General features: G+C 36.4%; 1 protein-coding gene and 1 non-coding gene across 15 annotated transcripts in view; both read left to right on the top strand.

Moving 5' to 3' along the window:
- The window catches only part of Atg10 (autophagy related 10), a 273,358-nt gene that overhangs the window by 71,375 nt on the left and 176,805 nt on the right, over positions 1-25,178 (top strand). For all 14 annotated transcript variants that reach the window (XM_074077169.1, XM_074077173.1, XM_074077164.1 and 11 more), the window contains one exon: positions 5,952-6,059. In XM_074077169.1, coding sequence (XP_073933270.1) covers positions 5,952-6,059 — 108 coding nt within the window. The remainder of the gene's footprint in view (positions 1-5,951; positions 6,060-25,178) is intronic.
- On the top strand, positions 13,270-13,376 carry LOC141424414 (U6 spliceosomal RNA). Its single transcript, XR_012449350.1, has one exon. It is a non-coding gene; the product is annotated as a U6 spliceosomal RNA (small nuclear RNA).

The following is a 25,178-nucleotide window of genomic DNA, read 5'->3' as shown; positions in this document are numbered from 1 at the left end:
GCAGAGATTAGGTCAAGGCTGGACAGCATGCTAGAAAGTAAGGTTTGAGGTACTAATAAAAACCATTTAAGAGACCATCTTAGCCGAGCCAAAGCTCCGTGATAAGCACCAGCAGAGCTGATTTTAGCATTAGGACAACAGCAGCTGAGCTCTGGTCTTCATGAAGGCCTTGAGTTTTTGTCTTTTCTCTTGAAGCAGCTGCAGAGTACTTCCTTAATTTTGTTACCCTCTGAGTTCAGAGGGTGGGCTGCAGTGAATTTAGTGCAACTGTTCTCAGTCCTGATCATTGCAATGCGAACTTCTGGGGGAGATGTGGAGTAATTGGTCTGAGATGTGATACCAGCAATACAGTTGGTTTGCAGTCTTTTTGAGTCTTTTTGCTGCCTCAGTGCTTCCAAATGTGCACGCAGATCACCTGGGGATCTGGTTGAATGTAGATTTTGGAGGTCTAGGGTGGGGCTGGAGATTATGCATGTCTAATAAGCTCTCAGGTGATGTTGCCGCTGTTGGTCCTTAGACCACACTTGAGTGGTTTGAACTTATTAGTCAAAGTGCTGGCCTGTACTAGTCCACTAGAGTCAGTAAGCATGTTTCTGCCAAGGTCTTGTTCTCTGGCAGAATTTGCTTAGTGTACTAGAAAGAATGCTTGGGTCAAGTGACCTGCTTTCCACTTCAGGCTCTGCCCTTAATTAGCTGAAAAACAAGTTTCTTAGAAGTGGTTCAATCCTTCAAACTCTTATCTCTGAAAGGAGAGGGTTGAACTGGGTAAACTGTAAGGTTCCCTTTGTTCTTGCATCCTCCCATGCTGATACAGGATGTTTTAGGTTTTGTCTGTATTGAGTTTCTACATGGAATGGCAGTCTGGATCCCATAGTTAAGACTCTGGCTTCCTTTAGGGGCTGGGTCTATACTTTGAGTTTATGATCAAATGTGGGAAATAAAACTAACAAATGTTTAAAAACATTAAACATAAAATTGTAAACAATGATAAGTACAAGAAGAAAGCAGGGAAGCTGGAGAGGAGGACTGTTCATTGGAACAGTCCAGGGAAATTTCATTGCAAAGCCGAGATTTGAGTTCAACATTGTTTACTGGGAAAGATGGAATATAGAGCTGATGTAGGGTGACAGCACTCATGCTTTTATATTTGCTTGCTCTAAAAGAGCATCCTTCAACAGTGAAGAGCAAAATCAATTTTCTGCCTTACATTAAAAACCCTTCTTTTTCTAGCAATATTTCCTTTTTTGTCTTTCCCTTCTCTATTCCTTCTTTCCCTCTTCCTTCTTCTCTGGTCTCCTCTCCTCCTCTCCCCTGTCCTCCCCTTCTTTTCCCTTCCCTCCTCTTCCTGTCCCTTTCTTTTTCCTTCCCCTTCTCCTTTCACTTCCACTTCTGCGTCCCCTATTCCCTTTCTTTTTTCTTTTTTCAGTGCTGAGTACTGAACTGAGGGCTTTGTGCATGCTAAGCAAATAGTCTATCTCAGAGTGGAACTCCCAGACCTCTCCTTTTTCTAAATGTAAAATTTTAAGGCTATTTTTGACTGTTAAGGGATTGATACTGAAAAGAAAATCATTACCAAATATAGTAAGAGTTAAAAGTTCTTATGTATCTCCCTAGAAATATATTTATTTCTGTGAAATTTTTGCCTGTGCATAAATTTTGTTAGAACCTCTACGATCTAGGGTTTTTATTTTATCGTGAGAAACAAAATCATTTGCCGACATAAGCATTTTAAGGTGACAGAGATCAAAGTTTGTTCCATTAGATATAAGTAATGGCCAAACATTCTTCAATGAGAGCTCAGATGTGTTGGCAACACATTTTACTGTGGGGTCTGTAATGTAAAATTTAAGCGCAAAAAAAAAGCCAAAAATTATAGGTTACTTTATTTTTCATTAAACAGGCAATTGAAATACATGGTACAAAAATAAGTGGTAAGATTACTGTAAAATGAAATGGACAGAATAAATATTCAATTTAATTTTCCACCTATGAGAATTTCACAATAAAATCATAGTTTACTTTGTAAAAAAAAAAAAAATAAAAAAAATAAAAGTTCTTATGTATCTCCCTATGGATAATAATAAAGAACATTAGTCTTTACCTCAAATGAAAGCAAATATAAGTAAGATTTAAAATGGTATTCCCTTTTTCTTGACCCATTGGAAAGAGAACAATGATATAATTATTTAGATTTTATAACGTATGTGTGCAGTAATTTTTAACTCATCTCTTTTGGCCAAAGGAAATATGTTTTTCATTGCAATTAGTTTTACTAAATTGTATGTTACTTTAAGATGAGGTTGTATGATCATTATGCAGGTATAGAAAAACATAGAATAGTTACTCGTATTTCTTGGATTATATTTAGCAAACACAGTTTAATATGACTGTTCTCTGAATATTCTAAGAGTTCTGTTTTTTTCTGTATGTCTTGATTTTTTTTTTTTTGGTGGGGTTTGAACTCAGAGCTTTGAACTTGCAAAGCGGCTCTACTGCTTGAACTACACCTCCAGTCCAAGCTCTACCACTTGAGTTATGCCTCCATCCCTTTTTTACTTCAGGTTATTTTTCACATAGGGTCTTGCACTTTTTGCCTGGGGTTAGCCTCAGACAACAATCCTCCTACCTATGCCTTCTGAGTTGCTGGGACCATAGGTGCATACCACCATGCCCATATTATTTGTTGAGATGTGGTCTTGCCAACTTTTTGCCAGGAATTGCAATCCTCCTGAACTCCACCTCCTGAGTAGCTGGGGTTACAGGCTTGAGCCCCCACACCCAGCCTATGACTAGATCATTTTAAAATTGCAATCTGCCAGTACTTTTTCACATAAGTGCATACCATTATAATTTTATTATATTTGGTAAATCTTTTATATAATCAACTGTTGTTTATCATAATGAAAGCAACCATAAAAACAGTAGAAAATTTCTATTTTTTATTCTATTAAGTATAATATTTGTTATTTAATAACAAGATTATTTTGATTGCAAGTGAGAAAACTCATTGGACAAAGCAAAGAAGGGACTTATAATTGAAAATTATGAGGGTATAGCTTTGGGTATAGTGGCATAAAAAGTACAATCAGAATCTGATTTCTCTGCATCTCTTGGTCTTGTTTTCCTTTATGTTGGCTTTATTCTCAGGCTCCACTTAATTACATGATGGCTGCTAGGGCTTATAAAATTTGTCTTGTTCAGATCCAATGGAAGAGAGAATATCCTTTCCCCTGCGCCCTCCAACCAAACTGAAGGCTCTGTTAGGAGATCAGTTGCTTTCCTGAGTCTCTGAGGCCAGCAAGGCTGAAGCCTTAGTTGGCCAGATCAGAATCCTGTGCCTGTTCCTGGAACTGGGAGGCCATATCAACAGAGATGGTGGAGAAAGGAATGAATCTGAGGAAAACTGGTTACTGTCAGGAGTGGATGTTTGATATAAAACTGAGCAGCAATGATGACAACAATAGTCACTATACTTATTTTTCTCCATGTAAGACAATATTAAATTTATGTTGGATTTCAGTGCTTGAGGGCCATCAGAGGGTGTATTTTGAGGTTGGATGATATAGAGCTGGAATTTAAAACAATAAATAATTCCAACCTATAAAATGCATAACCTTAATAAAATTATAAGTGATAGTATTGGATGTTTGGCAGTTTACTTTCCAGTCAGCAATGATATTTAAGATATTTAAAGGTGTTACTAAATCTGTTTTTATTAAAAAATTAAAAATTTATTTTGTGGTGCTAGGGATCAAACCCAGTGTCTTGTGCCTGCTAGACAAGTGCTCTACTACTGAGGTACTCACCAAGGCTTTAAATTTCTTAAGAAATACAGTGACTATCTCTTCTCTAGAGATGCATAGCAAAGTACCACACACTGGATGAATAAAACAACAGATATTTATTTTCTCACAGTTCTGGAAGCTAGAGGTTTGCCGTCATGGTATTAGCAGGATTATGCTCCCTCTGAAGTTCTGGAGAAGAACCTCTCTTGCCTGTTTGTTGCTTCTGATAGTTGTCAGCAGTCCTTGGATTGTAGCTGCACCACTCTAATCTTCATTTCCATTTTTCTTAGACTTCTATGTTCTATGTATCTATGTCCAAATTTTCTTCTTATAAAAAGATTAAGTAACCACTTCTTCCTTAATTGTTATTACTTGAATTCTGTTAAAATGTGAATGTTGGTGTGACAGTTTGCTGGAGAATTAATATTTCTTACATTTTAGCATGGAGAGATATATTACACGTGACTTTATGTAATTTAAACAAAAAATTTTGTCTTAAAAAATGGGATCTGTCAAGAGCTTTCTCAGGAGCTCCTGTTTTCTGACCTAACTGGGGGCAGCTGGAGATGGAGAAAGGACAAAGGATAGAAGACAGACATGTAGAAAGTTGGGGTCAGGTGTGCTGGGCGCTGTGATGGAGATGCACAACAGCCTTGTTGCTTCTTTTCTCTAATAACTCTTCTTTTACTTTGCTTCTTTTCTCTTGTTCTTTAAAACCTTACTTTTAAAGTCTTCTTTTCTGTTCTTTAAAGTCTCTTTCCTTAGTCTCGATCTGTCCCATATTTTCCTCAATCTCTCTTAAAGTCTTGGCCCTCAGTCTTGCACTGTCCCATGTTCCTTTTTAATCTCTCTTAAAGTCCTGGTCCTTAGACTTGCACTGTCCCGTGTTCTTTTTAGCTTTTCTTTAGCATAGCTTTTCTAAAGCCTATGTGTGAAGTTCTTAGTGCAGAAAGCTGCTCTGGTGGAGACACACAACAGTCAGAGGCAGCCTCGTTAAGCAGCCTGCAGCCAGCCAAACAAAACTTTCCCGTCAACAAAACCTTTTCCTCCCTGAAATTTCCTCCTCCTTCAGGGAGTCTTTTATATCCAGTGGTAAACAAGGAGTTGGAGTAACAGTTCTCAGGGAGGAGCGTGACATTATAACAAGAGAAACCTGAGTTTCTACTTCTTTCTCTGAATGTAAACAACTTAGGAAAAGCATTTTGTCTTTGTTCCTTCTGCAGCTGGGGCCATGCCAAACTCAGCCTGTAAATCATTGAGCATAACTGTGCTTATGTTAACTGCTCATAGGCTTCTCATAATCCACTGCCCACAGGGATTCTCCTGGACTTCCACCCCCTGAGTATGATGGTCTATAATTGGATGAATATCATCCATTAGTTTATTTAATAGCAAGTGCAAAAAAGCAGGAGAGAAATAGAAATAGTGAGGGACTTGGAAACCATATTTTGCAAGACATATATGAAAACAGTGTAATTGTCTTTAACTCTTAAAAGAAAAAAAATCTGTGGAGAAGGAATTGGACTCCAGAGGGCAGAACTAGAACCAGAAAGTTAAAGGGAGACATTCAATGCAGTCTAAGACAAAACTTTCCCAATGTATAGTGCATCAAAACGGAGACAGCTATCATAGAAAGTAGTAAAAAGTCCAGGTTCATCAAGGTGCTCAGGCAGATGCTACATAATTACCCCCCTGAGACATTTAATAGAGATCTGTCCTAAAAAAGAAATGGAAACAAAAGATCCCTTCCAGCCTCCAGATCTGTTAGAAATTCTCCTAAAACCTGTCTCTTTATATAAACCATGAATATCTATATTAATTACTTGACAAGGTATTTCTGTAAGTTTAAATGCTTTTTAATGGTTACCATCCTGAAGTTTTGCTGTCTGACCTTGGTGTTATGGACTAGTAGGAAAGAAAAGGTAGTGAGTATTTAATTTAGGAGAAGGAGAGACAATGAATGAGAAAGGTAGAAGAATAGGGCTTGCATTTATTGGTTGCCTACAGGGTACCTTGGACTAGTCTTTTTACCTGTATTATCTCATCTCATGTAATACACTTGATTTCTCTTTGCTTATCCTGGAATGTAAGAAAAGTGGCAGTTCTTAGCATGAATTCTGAAACTAATTGCCATTTTCTTATGTATTCTTTGTTGATGGAACACAGGACTATTCTGATGGCTACATGTGCAAAACACATTTTCAAGTACGAAATGGGACTGTGGTGTCACATCCAGGAAAATCTGCCAGTGTACAGACATGTCTTCCCATGGAGGTAAGTAGTTTAATGTATCACATTCTCTCCTTTTCAATCTTTGTAAAGAATAATTTTAAAAACTTTAAATTTTGTATTTGTATATGTCTTAAAAATTAACTGTTATTGGATCCTGGGCCAATCCATACATCATTTCTAAGTAATTATTTTATTTTATAATAATGAAAGCAGAAATCGTAGCATGTACTCCAAATCTATTTGATTGGAATTAGCCCTCACACTTTTTGTTTCTCTTGCACCTGAAGTCCACAGATACCCTCTCTTGCCTATTGATTTTTCTCTAGTGAAATCCCCTCAGAATTATACAGACTTATCCCTAGGCTGCTTAATACTTGATTGGAGAACTCTGCCTAGTCTGCCTTAAACTATTCTCCCTAGCCACTTAAAAATATGTGGAATCTGGGCCATTCCGTAGAATATTTCAACCTTGATTAGAGAAGCTTACTAAATTAAATTTTATTAAGATGCTTAAAGCTTAGTGGTTTTCTGGGATATTTTCAATTTTTTATCAAAATGCAAATAGCTTTATTATATTTCTTGTCATTAAAAAAAATTATAAACGTTCATTAAAAATAAACAATAATGAAATATGTGAAAGGTTAAAAACCTCTCATAGACCTTTTGATAGATAACCACTGTTAATACTTTAGTAAATATCATTCCACCCATTTCTGTGATACATATTGCTTTTGGCAATGAACAACTGTATCTTGTACATCCGTATTAGTAAATGCAGAATTCCATAGTTCTCTTTCATGGCTCCATGGCATTCCATTCTCTGGATTCACCATAGTTACGTGGAGCTCATACTAAAGTAAAATGCTTGAATTTTGAAAGCAGATTGGTGGGAACATAACTGTTTCGGCAGAAAGAAAGAAATCACTAATGCTTAAATTCTGAGCATCCTAGTAAAATGAAAAAGGAGACTTTTTTTGTGCATAGGAAGAGGTCTTTCTTAGAATCTGTTAAATCAGGCCAATTTGGTAGATAGGCATTAGCCCCTTGACTTGTCTATAATGATAGTCTGGACGTGCCTTACTCCAAAATAATTTGTTCTTGTTTTTTTTTCTTTTTTTTCACCAATATAATTTGATTTGCCAGTTGTTCTTGAAGATATTGTGCTCGGCAGTAAGCTAAGTGCCCAGGACAGGTGCTTGAATTTTGAATATGCTTCATTGGCTCAAATAGCCACCATTCAGTCTGAAGCTAAGTATGTTAGAAAACTTTTCAGTTCATTATATATTAACTTAAAAATGTTAAAAAACATTGAAATGATGATTTAAGAGATGAATTTCCAGTTTTTGTCTAACAAGTTGACAGAGATTTAAAAAGTACTAAAAAGTGGTGTTGACAGTGTGAGGGAATTGACACTTTCTAGTTGATGTTTTAACATTACAAAGTTTAAAGTTGTGCACATGCTATGTGTGATCTATTCCAATCTAGGAATTTAGCCTCATAAAATATAATTTTTTCCAACATTTTCCAGTGAATTTCAACATAAGGAAAAATTGAGTTTTCTGGGGAACATCTTTATTCTCCTCACTTAAATTCTATTGTTAACATTTTGCTGTGTTTGCTTTATTATATACCTATCTGCCTATCAATCAAACATATTTTTTGATGCAATACTTTTACATTGAAATAAATTACACACCAATACTCATAAAATAATCCTAAATGTACATGACAATTTGCCTGCAACTATATTCATTGTACCACTATTTTTGGTAGGAAAAAAATAGAAGCAACTAAAATTTACAGCAGTAAAAGGTTGATTAACCAGGGCACATCTCTGTGATGGATGCAGTTGTTAAAAAGACCTTTCTAGGTGACTCTTTAACATTACAAGCCTTAAATATTCATGTTAAGTGAAAAAAAGGTAGACTTTTTTGTGGTATAAACAATGGAATTTAAGTATGGTTAACATCAAGCTATTGACTATTATGATTTTAAATAATTACTCTTTTTTCTTCTTTAATTTATTTATTCATGGAGTGATACCCATAGTTTTTTTTTTTTCTCTTACGCTTTTGAAGTCTTTGGGTTTATTTTTATTTGTTCCAGTATTTTGATTTGGAGTCATCATTCATCCATGCAAGCTTCTTCACTGCTACAGTTCTTGTGGGCATCTTACTCTTTCAATTTCTACATAACAGAGGAAGATTTTGAAGTTCAGAGTAAGATAGTACAGTACCCCATCTTGGTGTATCTACTGCTTTCCTTCCTAGTCCCCAGCAGAAATAGTAATGGAAAGCTTATATGTACATATACAAAATACACACATTCATGTATAGACGTAGAAATAAGTTTTGCCCTTCCATTCTTAGCTGCACATCTTTTTGAAAAGTATTTTTATTTCTGCTCTTTCTCCTCAAGGATTTCCCATAAAAGTATATGTACTTTATTTCTCCTTCTTAGACTTGTACTTATTGTTTTTGAAGTCAGACTGCTTCCTTAGACTGTAAACCCCATTTATAATTTGACTAAGCCTTCCGATTTGGTTCCTCCCAGAATTAAGTCACCTGAAGGAGCTATACATTAGCATGCTGATTTAAGCTGAGTTATTAATTGAGTTACTTAGAACTGATTGAATTCTCAATGAGTTTCATTTCTTTTTTCCCCCCAAAAATCAACTTATATAAGATAATTAAGAATGTTTAAAAAGAGAAAGTTGTAGTGAGTCTTTAGTGGTTTATGTTTGTAGGAGTTGGAATGGTTCCATTTAACTTCACCTTCCAGTCAACTCCAGTGTTCTAGTTTTGTTTGGTAATCCCTAGTAAATTTAGATCACCTAACTTGTATTATAACAATAGCACAACTAGAAGAAAGAGAACTAGACTTGGAGTTGGAAGTTGTGTTTTATAGTTCCTTTAGCCATGTACTAGCTGTGGAACCTTGAGTAAACCTTAGTTTTCTCTCTCCAAGTGTTCACTATTTTTTGGTTGGGGGGGTGGCTGTAAAGAGCATAAGGTGCTTTACTAATACTAATAAAAGATCTCATTGCCATAAAGTAAAGAGCAGAAAGTGAATGGAGAAACAAGAGGCAGTTTCTGTAACCCGTCCTTTCTTATTGTGTGCTTCTCTTGCATTTCAGAGGATGGGAATAATCTTCAAGTTGAAAGTTCCTTCAACCACAATTGGCTACCAGTGCCTCAGAGAGTGGTTCAGAGACAGCTGAGAGTGATTCTCACTCAAAAGTAGTGGTAGACTAATTAGGACATCTGAAGAATTTCATTTGAACTGCTTACACGATGTCTCACTTTCCTATATCATTACTGGGCAGAGTTATGTTTTTAAGTCCTTTCTTCAGCATAGATTTTTAAAGAATTTTTATTTCTTCAATGGTATGATTATAAGTATGATTATGTGAAATTTCCTAGTTTTTCATATTTGAGTATCTCAGAATTAATTTTTTATCTTAATAGACATCAGGAGAAAATATTATGACAATTTAGATACATATTTAAGTTTAGGTGGAATGTAATTAGATGAGGAATCTACTGTTTGTCTAAAATGCAATGGATTGTTGTATTTTTAAAATTCAATATTTAAGCAAATTTCATGAAGAAGATTGATTATGCCTATAATAGAAGAACTCGAGGGATGTATAATTCTAATTTGTGAAAGTTATTATATCATTCATAGGATACAATCTTTCAGTCATAAAAATTGCTGGTAGCTTTGTGATAATTAATAAGCTTCACGACCTTATAAATAGTTACATAAAATAATGTCTCTGACCACCTAAAAATATTCTTCTGAAAGGGCTAATTTGACTTTTCTAAGTTGATGGTATTGCATCGGTAGGTAGTTGAACAACCATACCAAAGGAATGTAGATATGTGAGTGAGTGGATTTCACACTCTAGGGAAGAGTTTCTATAGCATTAGAGAACACTTCTATTTACTTAACCCCAATCAATATATTTATCAATAAGTTTAACAGATTCTCTTTTAACAAACATTTGTGTCAGTATTAATGTCTTTGTGTACTAAGATTTTAATCCTTACAGAGTAATACTTACAATGACCATTTATTGATTCTCTATTATGTGCTTATTTTCTATATTAGTTCTATGTTGTCTTATTTAATCCTCACAAAACTCTATGCAATAGATATTAATAGACTAATTTATGGATAATATTATTGAAGTGGATATTATTTTATAGTTTTTACATTTCCTTACATGTGTATACATTATTTGGGCCACCTCCCCGTGCTTCCAGGCAGAACCTGCTCTGCCCTCTTGTTCTCTGACTTTGTTGAAGAGAAAACAGATTAGAAAAACAGCGTTTTTGCTAGTTTGAGATAAAGATAGCTATAAGAGAGATTCCTAGTGTTGTTACATGCATATGTGTATTACAGTTTATATTGGTTAACCTCTACCAGTTCACTTCATTACTTCCTAGTCCCCTTCCCAAAGTGACCTCTGCCAGTTTAAGATTACTATATTCACATCTATACAGTGTGCATATCAGCCACATTCAAGTTTTAGGTTTCCTTCCCTTTCCCTATTCCTCCTGTGTGTGTTCTCCCCTTAGTGTGTGACCCATGTCCAATAATATTTCCTATAATCCCTATATGAGGGAGAACGTGATTTTTGGCCTTCTGAGCCTGACTAACTTCGCTTAAGAGATGTTCTCCAGTTCCATCCATTTACTTGCAAATGACAAAATTTCATTCTTCTTTGTGGCTGAATAAAATTCCATTGTATATAAATATCACATTTTCTTAATCCATTTGTTGGTAGTGGGGCATCTTGGCTGTTTCCATAACTTGGCTATTGTGAATAGTGCTGCAATAAACACGGGTGTGCAGGTGCCTTTGTAATAACCTGAGTCACATTCCTTCAGGTATATCCCTAGGAGTGGTATTGCTGGATCATATGGCAGATCTATGTTTAGGTTTTTAAGAAGTCTCCATATTGTTTTCCATATGGGTTATACTAGCTTACATTCCCACCAGCAGTGTATCTGGGTTCTTTTTTCCCCACATCCTCACCAACACTTGTTGTTGGTAGTGTTCTTCTTCTTCTTTTTTTTTTTGGTGTTCTTGATGGTAGCAGTTCTAACAGGGATGAGCTGGAATCTTAATGTGGTTTTGATTTGCATTTCCTTTATGGCCAGGGATGGTGAGCATTTTTTCCTGTGGTTTTTGGCCATTTGGATTTCTTCCTTTGAGAAAGTTCTGTTTAGTTCAGTTTCCCACTTTATTAGTTCATTGATTTTTGGCGAGTTTAGTTTTTTGAGCTCCCTGTATATTCTGGTTATCAGTCCCTTGTCTAATGTATAGCTGGCAAATAATTTCTCCCATTCTCTGTGTGGTCTCTTCAGTTTAGAGACCATTTCTTTTGTTGTGCAGAAGCTTTTTAATTTTATGTAGTCCCATTTGTCCATCCTTTCTCTTAGTTGCTTGAGTTCTACTGAGGAAGTCCTTGCCAATACTTATTGCTTCCAGAGTATTCCTTGCTCTTTCCTGTACTAACCTCTTTTGGGTCTGATATTTAAGGTTCTTAATCCACTTTGAGTTGATACTAGTACAGGTGACTTGTACAGGGTGACTGTACATGGATCTAGTTTCAGTTTTCTGCAGGCAGATAACCACTTTTCCCAGCAACATTTGTTGAAGAGGCTGTCTTTTCTCCATTGTATGTTTTTGGAAGCTTTGTCAAAAATAAGGTGGGCATAGCTGTGTGGATTCATATCTGGGTCCTCTATTCTGTTCCACTGGTCTTCATATCTGTTTTTGTGCCAGTACCATGCTGTTTTTATTGATATGGCTCTGCAGTATAGTTAGAAGTCTAGTATTGTGATACCACCAATGTTGCTCTTTTTGCTGAGTATTGCCTTGGCTATTCGCTGTCTCTTGTGTTTCCAAATGAACTTTAGGGCAGATTTTTCAATATCTGTGATGAATGTCATTGTGATTTTGATGGGAATTGTGTTGAACATGTGGATTGCTTTTGGTAGTATAGCCATTTTTACTATGGTGCTTCTGCCAATCCTTGAACACAGGAGATCTTTCCACCTTCTATAGTCTTCTTCTTTCTCTTTCTTCAATGGTTTGTAGTTCTCCATGTAGAGGTCATTTACATCCTTTGTTAAGTTTATTCCTAGATATTTGATTTTTTTTGAGGCTATTGTAAATGGAATTGTTTTCTTATATTTCTCAATTTGTTCATGGTTGGTGTATAGAAAGGCTACTGATTTTTGTAAGTTGATTTTGTATCCTGCTACATTGCTAAGCTGTTTATAGTGTCTAGGAGTTTTGGGGTAGAGGTATTTTTTTGAGTTTTTAAGGTATAAGATCATGTCATCTGTGAATAGGGATAGTTTGACAATTTTCAAAAATCTATTTGTATTCCTTTTATTTCTTCTTGCCTTATTGCTCTGGCTAGGAATTCTAGGACTATGTTGAATAAGAGTGGGGAGATTAGGCACCCTTGTCTTGTTCCTGACTTTAGAGGAAATAGTTTCAGTTTTTCTCCATTAAGTATGGTGTTGGCTATATATAGCCTTTATAGTGTTGAGGTATATTCCTTCTATTCCTAGTTTTCTTACAGCTTTTGTCATGAAATCATGTTGAATCTTATTGAAGACTTTTTTTGTGTCTGTTGAGATGATCAAGTGGTTTTTGTCTTTGCTTCTATTAATGTGCTGTATTACATTTATTGATTTGTATACATTGAACCATCCCTGCATCCCTGGGATGAAGCCAACTTGGTCATTTTATTTTATGGTCTGAAAACCTTCATTATCTTCATTTTACATATCAGGAAACTGAGACACATGGGTTAAGAAGTTTGCCCAAAGGGCTGGTAGAATGGCTCAAGTTGTAGAGCTCCTGCATAGCAAGCCCAAAGCCCTGAGTTCAAACTCTAGCACTGCCAAGAAGAAGAAGGAGAAGGAGAAGGAGAAGGAGGAGGAGGAGGAGGAGGAGGAGGAGGAGGAGGAGGAGGAGAAGGGGAGAAGGGGAGAAGGGGAGAAGGGGAGAAGGGGAGAAGGAGAAAAGAAATGTAAGAAACTTGGCTGAGGACAATATCTAGGAAGTGATTACATTTGACTCCAGAGATCATGCACTGAACTATTACAAAAGTAATTAATGGTTATGCTGGAAGTGTGGATCAAGTGGTACAGCAACTGCCTACCAAGTGTGAAGTCCTAAATTCAAGGTGCAGTACCACCAAAAAAAAAAAAAAAAAGTGATGGTTGTGCTTGCTTTGGCAGCACATATACTAAAACTGGAATGATATAGAGAAGATTAGCATGGTCTCTGTCCAAGGATGACATGCAAAATAATGAAGTATTCCATTAAAAAAAAGTGATGGTTACTACTTTAATGAGCATCAGAATCACCTGGGGGCTTGTAAAGAAATTAAGTTGTCTAGAAATTTTTTCAAACAAATTGCTAGACACACCCCTAGAATATTTGATTCAACAGATCTAGAGTGGAGCCTGAGAATATACAGGTCTAACAAGTTTCTAGGGGAGGCAGATGCTGCTGGTCCAGGAACTGTGCTTTGAGGATCACCACTCTACTCCATAGTGGAATGCTTAGCACATTTGAGATGTTGCATAGCTGAGATAGTTAGTTAATATAGTGCATGCCAGAGCCAATATTGCAATTACCATTATTAGGTAGAAGGAGTCTTAGGTTGGGTTTATCAGAAGCAGAGCTTGAGACAGGGGTTCTGTTCAAGTGATTTATGACAGATGTGCTTTTAGTTGAAAAGGAATAGGTAAGCAGGACAGAGCAAGGGGTAAAAGTCATGGAAGAATGTGTTCTTAACTAGAGACAATTTTACTCTGACCCCAGCTCCAGAGCACCAACTACAACACAGAAATTAGTCCCACTTTCTGTCATTATACTCTAGCCTTTGGTACTCTGTGATAATCATTGGCATGTCAGTCATCAGCTGAAGTGCAGCTAACATTTACATTGTATTACATATTATAAGTAACCTAGACATGACTTAAAGTATATGGGAGGAGATGGGTAGATTATATGCAAATACAATGCCATTTTGTACAAGGGACTTGAGTATCTGCAGATCTGGTAGCCATGGGAAGACCCTGAAACTTACTCACCATGGACACTGAGGAATAACTGTTTATGTATAAGATCTGCATTTAAATGAGGAGAGGAGGCTTGACTTGACAGTGTTTGTTTGAGAAAGGGCAGCTGATTTTAGTTGACCACAGGCTCAGGATAAGTGAAAGGAATGTCAGAGGTGCTAGAAAAACTAGATTTTCAGCTACATTAATCAAGGCATAAGAGGGTCTCATATTTTGCCTTGTGACTCCCAGTCATCCTAGAGATGCTTATAAGCATCCTTAGATTCAAAACTATTTTTATAATAACATTAAAATTTTGAGCCTGGCATGGTGGTGCACTCTTGCAGCTATGTAGGAGATATAGGGTGGAAGGATTGCGATCTGAGGCTGGCCCTAGGCAAAAAGCATGAGATTCTGTCCAAAAACTAGAGCAAATTATGGCTGGTGGGTGGCTCAAGTAGTAGAGTGTTTGCCTAGCAAGCATGAGACCCTGAGTTCAAACTCTAGTAACTAAAAAAAAAGTTATTTGCAGTGTGACTCCTATTTTCCCTTTAGCTTTCCAGAGGCTACTAATAGGTGATATTGTAGCATATTGAATGTAATAATAGATATAAGAATCTAGCCATTTCTTATTAAGCCAGATATTAAAATTTTTTATGAAAATGTAGCAGTGCCACTTTTCTTACTAATTTATTTTGTTTTGGAAAATATATTTATTTTCATACAAATATGCTGTCATGTTAACAGTTATATTTAAATAAATTAGTAAATGATTTTCAAAATTGAAATTTAATTTCTAATCTCGTGAGTGTCAATAGATATAATCTCTTGAACAAAAAGTTCATTGAGATCCTGCATGAATTTAAAAAGTGTAAAGGAGTCCTGAAGCCAAAAGGTCTTAGAACTATGGATGTAGATCAAGGAAAATACTATATCATTACATGTGAAGAACACTGAGAACTAATATAATAATAATACATAAATAATAGATAAAAGTAAATTATAAATAGAATCCATCCGTGCAGAATAGCCTGCCAACAGCAACGGATGTTCTTGAAAACATATTATGAGGAATATTTAGTGGCCCTGAGGACGCTACAGTAGAACAGAAGACTTAGTCTTCTGATATCTACAAGTCTTTCTTGTGGAAGAGAAAGTAGACTTACTGAATGCTTTAGAAGAAGGAAAACCCTTCTGTTAGGTTTCCTAGATGATATTGCTTTGCATTTTCTTTTTGTCTCTAACTTCTTCCTCTATGAAATTTTGAATCATTTTTAATAAAATAGAGATGGCCCAGATTTTATCCTTTGATTAATACAATTCATATTAGTACCCACACATATTTACTTTAAGTTAGTCAAGAATTTCTATATTACTGGAGTTTAGATTCTTTCTGAAGTTTGATTATTAACATCTCATTTCTTTTGCAGAGGTAGCAAAGATGGGTATTGAGCATATTTTATTTATTCATTTAGTATCCTTGTTACTTTAGAGCCTCTGGTTGTACCTTCAGATTGCATTTTTTAAAACTATGAAAATGATAGTCATAAAAATCGCAATAGTGTGCTACTGGAAAAAACAAATTTTTTTTCCCTAGGGCCTTGTAGTTCACTAACTGAGACTTTCCTTAGACCAGGGCAGGTAGAATATTTTAGACAATGAGGTCCTCAACAAAAAACAACCTATCATAAATTCCCTGAAGCACGAAGCTGAGAATCAGTAACAGGAGATGATCTCAATTGTCAACGAATATATTCGGAGAATGATGGTCTTCTGAGGTAACCAGGGCTTCAAATAAACTCATGTGCCCTCAGGATTTTATTAAGTGGCTTCTAGGATGAGTTCTATTTTGTATGTTCAAAATAGACTCATATGTCAGAATATTATTATTTTTTATAATAGAACGAATGACAAGCCACAGTTCTCAGTAAGTGTTAACGACTTCTCTGTAAAGCAATTGCTATTTTTAGAATGAAGTATAGACATGGTGATAAATGTAAATGATGAGTAATAAGCATGATTACCCCTAGTATTTGGAAATGTAATTATTAGAACAGCATGAAGATACCAGACAGGATTATGTTTTATGTGTGTAGAAGCAAATGGAAATGTTTATTTATTGATTTGACAAATCTAAGCTGATAGATAAATTGATTTTCGAAGAAAATAACTACTAATGCAGCAGACCCCACTCCTACTTTTGTGATTTTTTTCTTAAGGTATTTATTATGAAAAATCAAAGACAAAGTAAATCCTAATTCTATTTAAAGTGCAAATATATGCCATAGAGTGATATGGTGTTTTAGAGGGGAAGGTATAGAATATTCTGAAAACTAGTCATGTTTGATTAGGATTTTAGATTGTAGTAAAGCTGGGGATTATTCACTAGACGTAAATATATAATATACAAACTATATTCTTTAACTAGTATATGCAGAAGTGTTTGTGTATTCTTCCTAGAACTCATCAGAACATACTGAGATGTACTATCACCATTGTAAATAATGAAATCTGTGATTTAGAAGTCTTACTGCAATTTAGTATTCTGCTTTGAAGCCAGGTAGTCTTACAGAGAGGCAGGGTATGCTCCATATTCTACTGTCTTCTTTATTGTCTGAGTCTCTGTTACCTGACTGATACCACTTTCCAAATTCAGGAAGCATATTTAGCCTGTAGCCTAAATGGCTTCTTAAGGTTTTTTGTGTTTTGTTCTCTCAAAGAGGGAATGTGTATTTTAAGAGAAATCAAGTTGAGTAAATCCAGGTAGGTAATTAATTTTCTATCTATCAAGCCATTAGAAAAGTCTTTGTAAAGACACCTGCCATAGCCATTGAATTTTTAACTTAGAATAAGTTATGTAAAAATTTATGTATAATTCTAATATTGAGTGTTTTTTAAAATAAAAAGAGCATTTCTAGCAACAGATGTGTGCTTAAGAGAATTCTGAGCTTATATTTCTGTACAAAAATCTGACAAGGGGTTTGAGATATAGTTCAGTGATAGAGCGTGTGCTTAACATGCACCAGGTTCTGGGTTCAATTTCCAGTACCCCAAACCCAAATCAATCAACTAAACAACAATAGAAAACCCCAAAAGCCCAAACTGATGAACTTTCAATATGGGGTACTTACGTACAGTTGAGTCTAAATTGGGAACCAGTTGTTTCTAAGGAAGGATAGTACATTATTTTAATTGCCCTAATTATATGTTCCTTTCATTTCTTTTAATGGGTTTGAGATACTTCCCGTGACATGTCTTAAAAGGCATTTAATGAATTGATTGGGGTTTCAAACTTTATATGAGTCTTTTTTCATGGAGAGTTTCTGAACAGGATATCTCGATTTTATTAATGTTTAAAATAAATGAAAGTGAAACCACTAATAACACTTCTTTCTCCCTACTTGATTTTCTTTTCTTTTTCTTTTTCCTTGCTTCCTTCCCTTTTTTTTTTTTTTTTTGAGGCCAGTAGAAACTCCGAACTCCGTATGTGGAGAGAGGGAGAGAGAGATACGTTGTTTAGGATATATCACAATGAGATTTGCTCTCACAAAAGACTACATAAATTCTAAAATATTTGAGTTTTAAAATTATTATATTTGAAATTATTTTTCTTCCTTACTTAATTGAAAAGATTAATTTATAAATATTCTATGAAGTATTGTTTTTGATTGCTTAAATGGGATATGGCACCTTAATGATGTTCTTTCATATGGTTCTTGCTCTTAGCAAACTAGTGTTAGCCATTTTTGATGAACATTGAGAGAAGCTATATGTAGTTCCACTTGTCTTGAAAGGAGCCTTAGGATAGGGATTATGTGTTTGTCTCAACTATATCTTAGAATGAATTGCAAAGAAAAGGAAGGTTGTCAAACTGGTAGTGGTACCTGGAGAAAGTCTCAATGACGCCTCAACATTCCTTTTCTGACAGTGGGTCAGAGGGTCTTTCAGGCTGGCAGACTGAATCTAGTCTCTCTACTCCAGTTGCTGGACTCTAGCTGATTTCAAGGGAAAGAGTGACAAAAATCTGAAAGTGACAAATTTTTTTTTTGATCAGTTAAAATGACTATTGCTGTTCTAAAGTGACATTGACTGCCCTTTTCCCAGTAACACTTACAGAACAGTTTATGCTCAGCGCTCCTTTGTTTGCTATATGCGTTACAAAAGATAAAAAATGTGATCATCTGAAATGTTTCTCTTCATTCACGACCTCCTTATTTTCAACTGTATTTATATCTTTCTCCCTCTGAACAGTCTGTCTCAAGGGCCTCACTGACAGTCAGTTCCTTTTTATTTCTCTTGCCTTCTGACATGGTCTTGACTTTGGCCATTTCAACGATGTTCACAATGCCTAGGTTACATGACCCGTGGCCCTATACCTTTATGCCATAACCTATGTTGTTATGACCAAATCCTCTTCTACAGTCCTCTCTCTTCTTTCCTGTACTATCAGATTTTTGTGGGTAAGTAATCCATAGTACCTTCATTTTTTTTTTTTATTATTCATATGTGCATACAATGTTTGGGTCATTTCTCCTCCCTTCCCCCACCCCCTCCCTTAACCCCCCACCCCCACCCTCTCTCCTCTACCCCCTTGATACCCAGCAGAAACTATTTTGCCCTTATCTCTAATTTTGTTGAAGAGAGAATATAAGCAATAATAGGAAGGACCAAGGGTTTTTGGTAGTTGAGATAAGGATAGCTGTACAGGGAGTTGACTTGCATTGATTTCCTGTGTATGTGTGTTACCTTCTAGGTTAATTCTTCTTGATCTAACCTTTTCTCTAGTTCCCAGTCCCCTTCTCCTATTAGCCTCAGTTGCTTTAAAGTATCTGCTTTAGTTTCTCTACGTTGAGGGCAACAAATACTATCTAGTTTTTTGGGTGTCTTACCTATCCTCATACCTCCCTTGTGTGCTCTTGCTTTATCATGTGATCAAAGTCCAATCCCCTTGTTGTGTTTGCCCTTGATCTAATGTCCACATATGAGGGAGAACATACGATTTTTGGTCTTTTGGGCCAGGCTAACCTCACTCAGAATGATGTTCTCCAGTTCCATCGATTTACCAGCGAATGATAGCATTTCATTCTTCTTCATGGCTCCATAAAATTCCATCGTGTCTAAATACCACATTTTCTTAATCCATTCATCAGTAGTGGGGCATCTTGGCTGTTTCAATAACTTGGCTGTTGTGAATAGCACTGCAATAAACATGGGTGTGCAGGTGCCTCTGGAGTAACCTGTGTCACAGTCTTTTGGGTATATCCCCAAGAATGGTATTGCTGGATCAATGTTTGGCTTTTTAAGTAGCCTCCAAACTTTTTTCCAGAGTGGTTGTACTAGTTTACATTCCCACCAGCAGTGTAAGAGGGTTCCTTTTTCCCCCGTATCCTCGCCAACACCTGTTGTTAGTGGTGTTGCTAATGATGGCTATTCTAATGGGTGAGGTGGAATCTTAGTGTGGTTTTAATTTGCATTTCCATTATTGCTAGAGATGGTGAGCATTTTTTCTTGAGTTTTTTGGCCATTTGAATTTCTTCTTTTGAGAAATTTCTGTTTAGTTCACTTGCCCATTTCTTTATTAGTTCATTAATTTTGGGAGAATTCAGTTTAAGTTCCCTATATATTCTGGTTATCAGTCTTTTGTCTGATGTGTAGCTGGCAAGTATTTTCTTCCACTCTGTGGGTGTTCTCTTCAGTTTAGAGACCATTTCTTTTGTTGAGCAGAAGCTTTTCAGTTTTATGAAGTCCCATTTGTCTATGCTATCTCTTAGTTGCTGCGCTGCTGGGGTTCCATTGAGAAAGTTCTTACCTATACCTATTAATTCCAGAGTATTTCCTACTCTTTCCTGTACCAACTTTAGAGTTTGGGGTCTGATGTTAAGATCCTTGATCCATTTTGAGTTAATCTTGGTATAGGGTGATATACATGGATCTAGTTTCAGTTTTTTGCAGACTGCTAACCAGTTTTCCCAGCAGTTTTTGTTGAAGAGGCTGTCTTTTCTCCATTGTATATTTTTAGTGCCTTTGTCAAAGACAAGTAGGTTATAGTTGTGTGGCTTCATATCTGGGTCCTCTATTCTGTTCCACTGGTCTTCCTATCTGTTTTTGTGCCAGTACCATGCTGTTTTTATTGTTATTGCTTTGTAATATAGTTGACTGGTGGAGTGGCTCAAGTGGTAGAGTGCCTGCCTAGCAACTGTAAGGCCCTGAGTTCAAACCCCAGTACCACCAAAAAAATAAAAAAACAAAACGTATCATGATTCTTTTGACTGAATATTGCCTTGGCTATTTGTGGCCTCTTGTGTTTCCATATAAATTTAACAGTAGATTTTTTAATCTCTTTAGTGAATGTCATTGGAATTTTGATGGGAATTGCATTAAATAAGTAGATTACTTTTGGGAGTATAGGCATTTTTACTATGTTGATTCTACCAATCCATGAGCATGGGAGAGCTCTCCACTTTGTATAGTCTTCCTCAGTCTCTTTCTTCAGAAGTTTATAGTTTTCCTTGTAGAGGTCGGTCACATCCTTGGTAGGTTTACACCTAGGTATTTGATTTTTTTTTTGAGGCTATTGTAAATGGAATTATTTTCATATATTCTTTCTCAGTTTGTTCATTATTAGTGTAATGATTTTTCTATGTTGATTTTCTATCCTGCTACCTTGCTATAGCTATTGATGGTGTCTAGGAGCTTTTGAGTAGAGTTTTTTAGTACCTTCATTTTTAAAATTATTCATTCCAATTTTATTCTTTCTTTTGACTTCTCTTAAAATTAAGCTGTATTGCTGGTAGAATGGCTGAAGTGGTAGAGCTGAGTTCAGGTCCCAGTACTACCAAAAAATAAATAAAATAAAATAAAATCAAGCTATAGAAATTGCTTCCCTTGTAATATTAGTTACCTTGGATTTATCACATGAAGTGTTCATCCTCCTTGATCACAACAGTTGACCATACTGGTTAAGCTCTCAAAATTATCTTTTTTTTTTTTTTTAAGGTGGCCAGGCACTGGTGACTCACACCTGTAATCCTAGCTACTTGGGATCATTGTTTGAGGCCAACCTGGGCAAAAAATTTGCAAGACCCTATCTCAACCAGTAGCTGGGCATGGTGGCTGGTGCTCCTTTCTTATCCTGTTATGCAGGAGGCTGAGTTCAGGTGGACTGTAATTTCAGGCCAGCCCAGGCCAATACGTTTGAGAGATCCCATCCAATGAAAAAACAAAAAAACTGGGTGTGAGGGCATGCTCCTGTTATCCCAGCTATGGTACGAAATGTAAAATAGGAAGGTAATGGTCCAGCTCAGTCTCGGCAAAAAAGTGAGACCTTACCTCCGAAATAACCAGAATAAAAAAGGACTGGAGGCATGATTCAAGTGGTAGAGTGCCTGTCTAGCAGGAGCAAAGCCCTGAATTCAAACTTGATTACCACCAAAATTTAATCAATCAATCAATCAATCAAGGTGCTAGGGATTTAATCTAGAGCCTGAAGCATGGTAGTTAAGGGCTCTACTACTAAGCAATGCTCCATATCTCCCCTAAGTACGTAGTTTTCTTTTGTCAGCTTTTTGGAGATAGTGTTTAGCCATTAGCCCAGTGTAGTGTTGAATTCATAATTCTCATGATTCTACCTCCTGAGTGCTGGGATTCTAGGCATTTAGCCCTATACCCAGCTTGAAGTTACCTCTTGTCATCTGTGAAATCCAGGAGAAATTAATTCTTTTTATTACCCTTCCTATCAGGTGACTTGAAACTGTTATTTTATGGCTGTAGTTTTAACAGATCCCCTAAGTCAGAGTCTTTGGAGAGTGTTGAAGATCAATTCAAGCAAATGAAGATGAAATACATGGCCAGACATGGGGCTGAAAATGAGAAACCAAGTCAAGAGTCATGAACACAGAGCTAGTCATAGAGCATCTTGGGCAATTATATAAATAAAGCTGAAATGCCCACAGCTTTCTGGTTTGACAGCTGGCATTCTGATAAATAAGATTGACTTAAAAACACATGGTTGAAATCTGGCAACAAGAAACTTGGGGGCTGAGGATGGAATCCATCTGTCCTTCTGTCTGCCTTATGAACCTGTTAACCAATTCTGGCTGTTACAGTGACTCTCAGGAGAGAGACTGCAGCACATCCTGTGCTTTCTTGAGGGTGATACCAATTTCCAAAAATGTTTCTCCAAAGCATACTCGTTTGGTGACATAGAGTGTTGGAATTAACCTTGGTGCCAGGAATCTAGTACCTTTTCCAACATATATTAAATTTTGAGTTCTTGAGAATTGCTGTAGGAGGTGGTGAGTAGAGAAAGGAGTAATGATGCTTTGAACTAAAGAAATTGTGGGTGGAACTTGAAGGGCATTGAGTCATGACTTTAGATTGGTCTGAGAAGTAGTAAGAGTTTTTAGGAAGGTTTGTCTGAATCTCTTCTGAGGGCTCGTAGGGTAGCTGTACTAGGTAGGGTATTAGCCAGGTGGCTGGTGTGAATCTGAGACCCCTATTCAGGTTAGTGGAGAGTACTAAGAGTCAGAATCCATTAAAAAAAACCGAAAACCAAAAAACAAAACAGATTTAGATGCCATTAAGGGCCCAAAGAATTGGAGGAAGTAATGGTGTCAAAGGTTTGAAGTTAAGTAGAGATGAGACTGCAGTGAGGTTAGGAGGAGGGAAAGGTGAAGAACATCCTGAATGACTGCCCTGTCAATTTGGAGGATACTTGGTCGTATTAGCAGTGTGTGCATGGATGGTTTTGACTGGGTTGGACAGGTATGGGGGGTTAGGCAGAGGCAAGAAGAAGTCTGAATATGTGGCTAGGAGAACCAGATGGGATTCATCACTTGCATGCGTTCTCCTGGCACTGGTCCTTGTCTGTATATTCTTTTTATAAATCTCTTGCCTTTTTAGAGGGTATCTGGTGAGTCCTTCTGGATGGTCTACAGCTTTTGCTGTAGGTTATAACTGTGGGTTATAACTCTGCTCACAGGCACTGGGAAGCAACTGAACAGAAGCCATAGTGTCTAGAGTTTTAACTCCCCCCCAATCAACTGCTTGCTCCTTGAATGCAGGATCCATAGCTTATTTATCTTCATAGCATTTTCTTAGGAAATAATTTTGAATGAAAGATATACCAGAAAGAATAAAGAACAACCAAGTTTGACTGTATAGAAAAGATTTTTGTGAAAATGTCCAGTGTGGTTATTGCCCTACAATAGGTATTTTGGGCAGCATGAAGAATAAAGTGAGAAAATACTTGTTTGAAGCTGTTGGTTGTAGCAACTCTAAGGTATATAAAATGAACTTTCAATTACTATGTATCCCAAGTTGTTTATTTGATGCAGATCTTTTTCAAGAGAATTTTTATCCAGCTTCCACACTAGAACTTTTGCATATAAGATGATTGTTGGTTTAGTGTTCTTTTTAAAAATAATAAATAAATGAATGTTTCAGGAAACCTGTGATAGACCAAATCAGGTGGAACTGATTTAATGTTATGGATAATTACATAATTAGTGCTGTAATAAATAAACCATACAATCTGCTTGATGGACTGGAGCTGCTGTGAGGAGGTGTGTAATTATACAATCAGCAACCTCCTCCTATGCTGATTCCAGGTAATCCTTTTTCTGCCTTGGCTGAGAAAGAGCTTCCTGTCTTGTGTTTCCTGATGTTACTGAAGTGAAGAGGGCTGATCCTAGACCCTTGATACATCTCTCCATGACTTGGGCCTGTGTAAGAACATCCTCTGAAACCAGTGCCTTCCAAACTTTTTTCATATAAACCTACAGTAAGAAATACAGTTTACATCAGAGCCTAGTACATTCTTCACTTGCATACCTGTAACCAAGATTTGTGAGACAATTCTTATTCTTTCTGATCTATTCTATCAATCTGTTCTGCCCTATTTATTTTTTAAAAATGCTAGCTGAGGCCCACCAATTGATTTCAGAACCTATTAATGGCTCACGAGTCACATCTGAAAAGTTTAGCCTTGGGCTCTTAGTGGTCTAGCGTCAGAGGAAGGGGTCAGGTGTCAGGGGTCAGGGAGTGGAACAGTGGGTTGCCAAGGGCTTTATGGAGCAGGTTGTGTGGCATGGCTGGAAGAGCAAAGGCTTGGGATTTCGATAAATTTTGTTTTAAATCCCTACTTTTTCTCATTTTAACCGTGTGATTTTGAACATTACTGAACTGCTTTGAGTCGCAAATCCTTATTCGTAAAACAGAGTTCCAGATATTCACAGGAGTCAGGAGGTGGGGAGTTGGGAGGCATGTGTGTGTGTGTGTGTGTGTATGTGTATGATGTATGCATTAAATGATAGCATGAAAGAAAATACCTGGCCAATGCTGGAATAAAGCACGTTATGGTAAGTGATTCATCAAGTTTAGTTTCTTCTCCCAACTTGCTCAACCTCAGAAACCACAACTGAACAAGGACATAGTTACAATCTTTGCCTCATAGGGTGGTTAGGAGGATCAAATAAGATTATGGAAGCCAAGACTTAACATATGTTCATTTTTATTAGTGCAACTTTAAGGCAGTTTTACTGTTGCAGAACAGATCTTTGTAGGATGGTAAGTCCTGAAAATGTTAGGTGACAAAACTAGGAAAAGAAAAAAACTGGTTTTGAAATCATGTGCCATAACTGTTAGTAACATAGATTGTTTTGAGATACAGTGGTGTTTCATGTTAATACCAGAATGCTGCTGCCAAAACTGCCGGAAGACGATGTGTAGTGTATGCTACAAGTTAAAAAGTACATTTGAAGTTCCATGTTACATTCGATGTATAATTTAAAGAAACGTTAAAATTACTGCACATGAGACTTTGCTTCATCAATACCTGGAAAGTAAATGCCAGAAGACAACTAATTTCCCTTGTTTAGTATTTCTGCCAGAATTTCTTAACTTAATGGGTATAAATTGTGATAATTTAATTGTGAGACTTAGAAGAATGTAACTGCTGTCTCACAGCTTGACACTTTTCATTGTACATTTTTACAAATACACCTCCCTTTCTTTAAGTATGCTGTAATATTTTACTACTTCTAAAATAGCTCATGACTTTGAAATG

This window comes from Castor canadensis, chromosome 6 (assembly GCF_047511655.1).
Source record: "Castor canadensis chromosome 6, mCasCan1.hap1v2, whole genome shotgun sequence".
Classification (NCBI taxonomy): Eukaryota; Metazoa; Chordata; class Mammalia; order Rodentia; family Castoridae; genus Castor; species Castor canadensis.
This window is presented reverse-complemented; position numbering and strand designations above follow the sequence as displayed.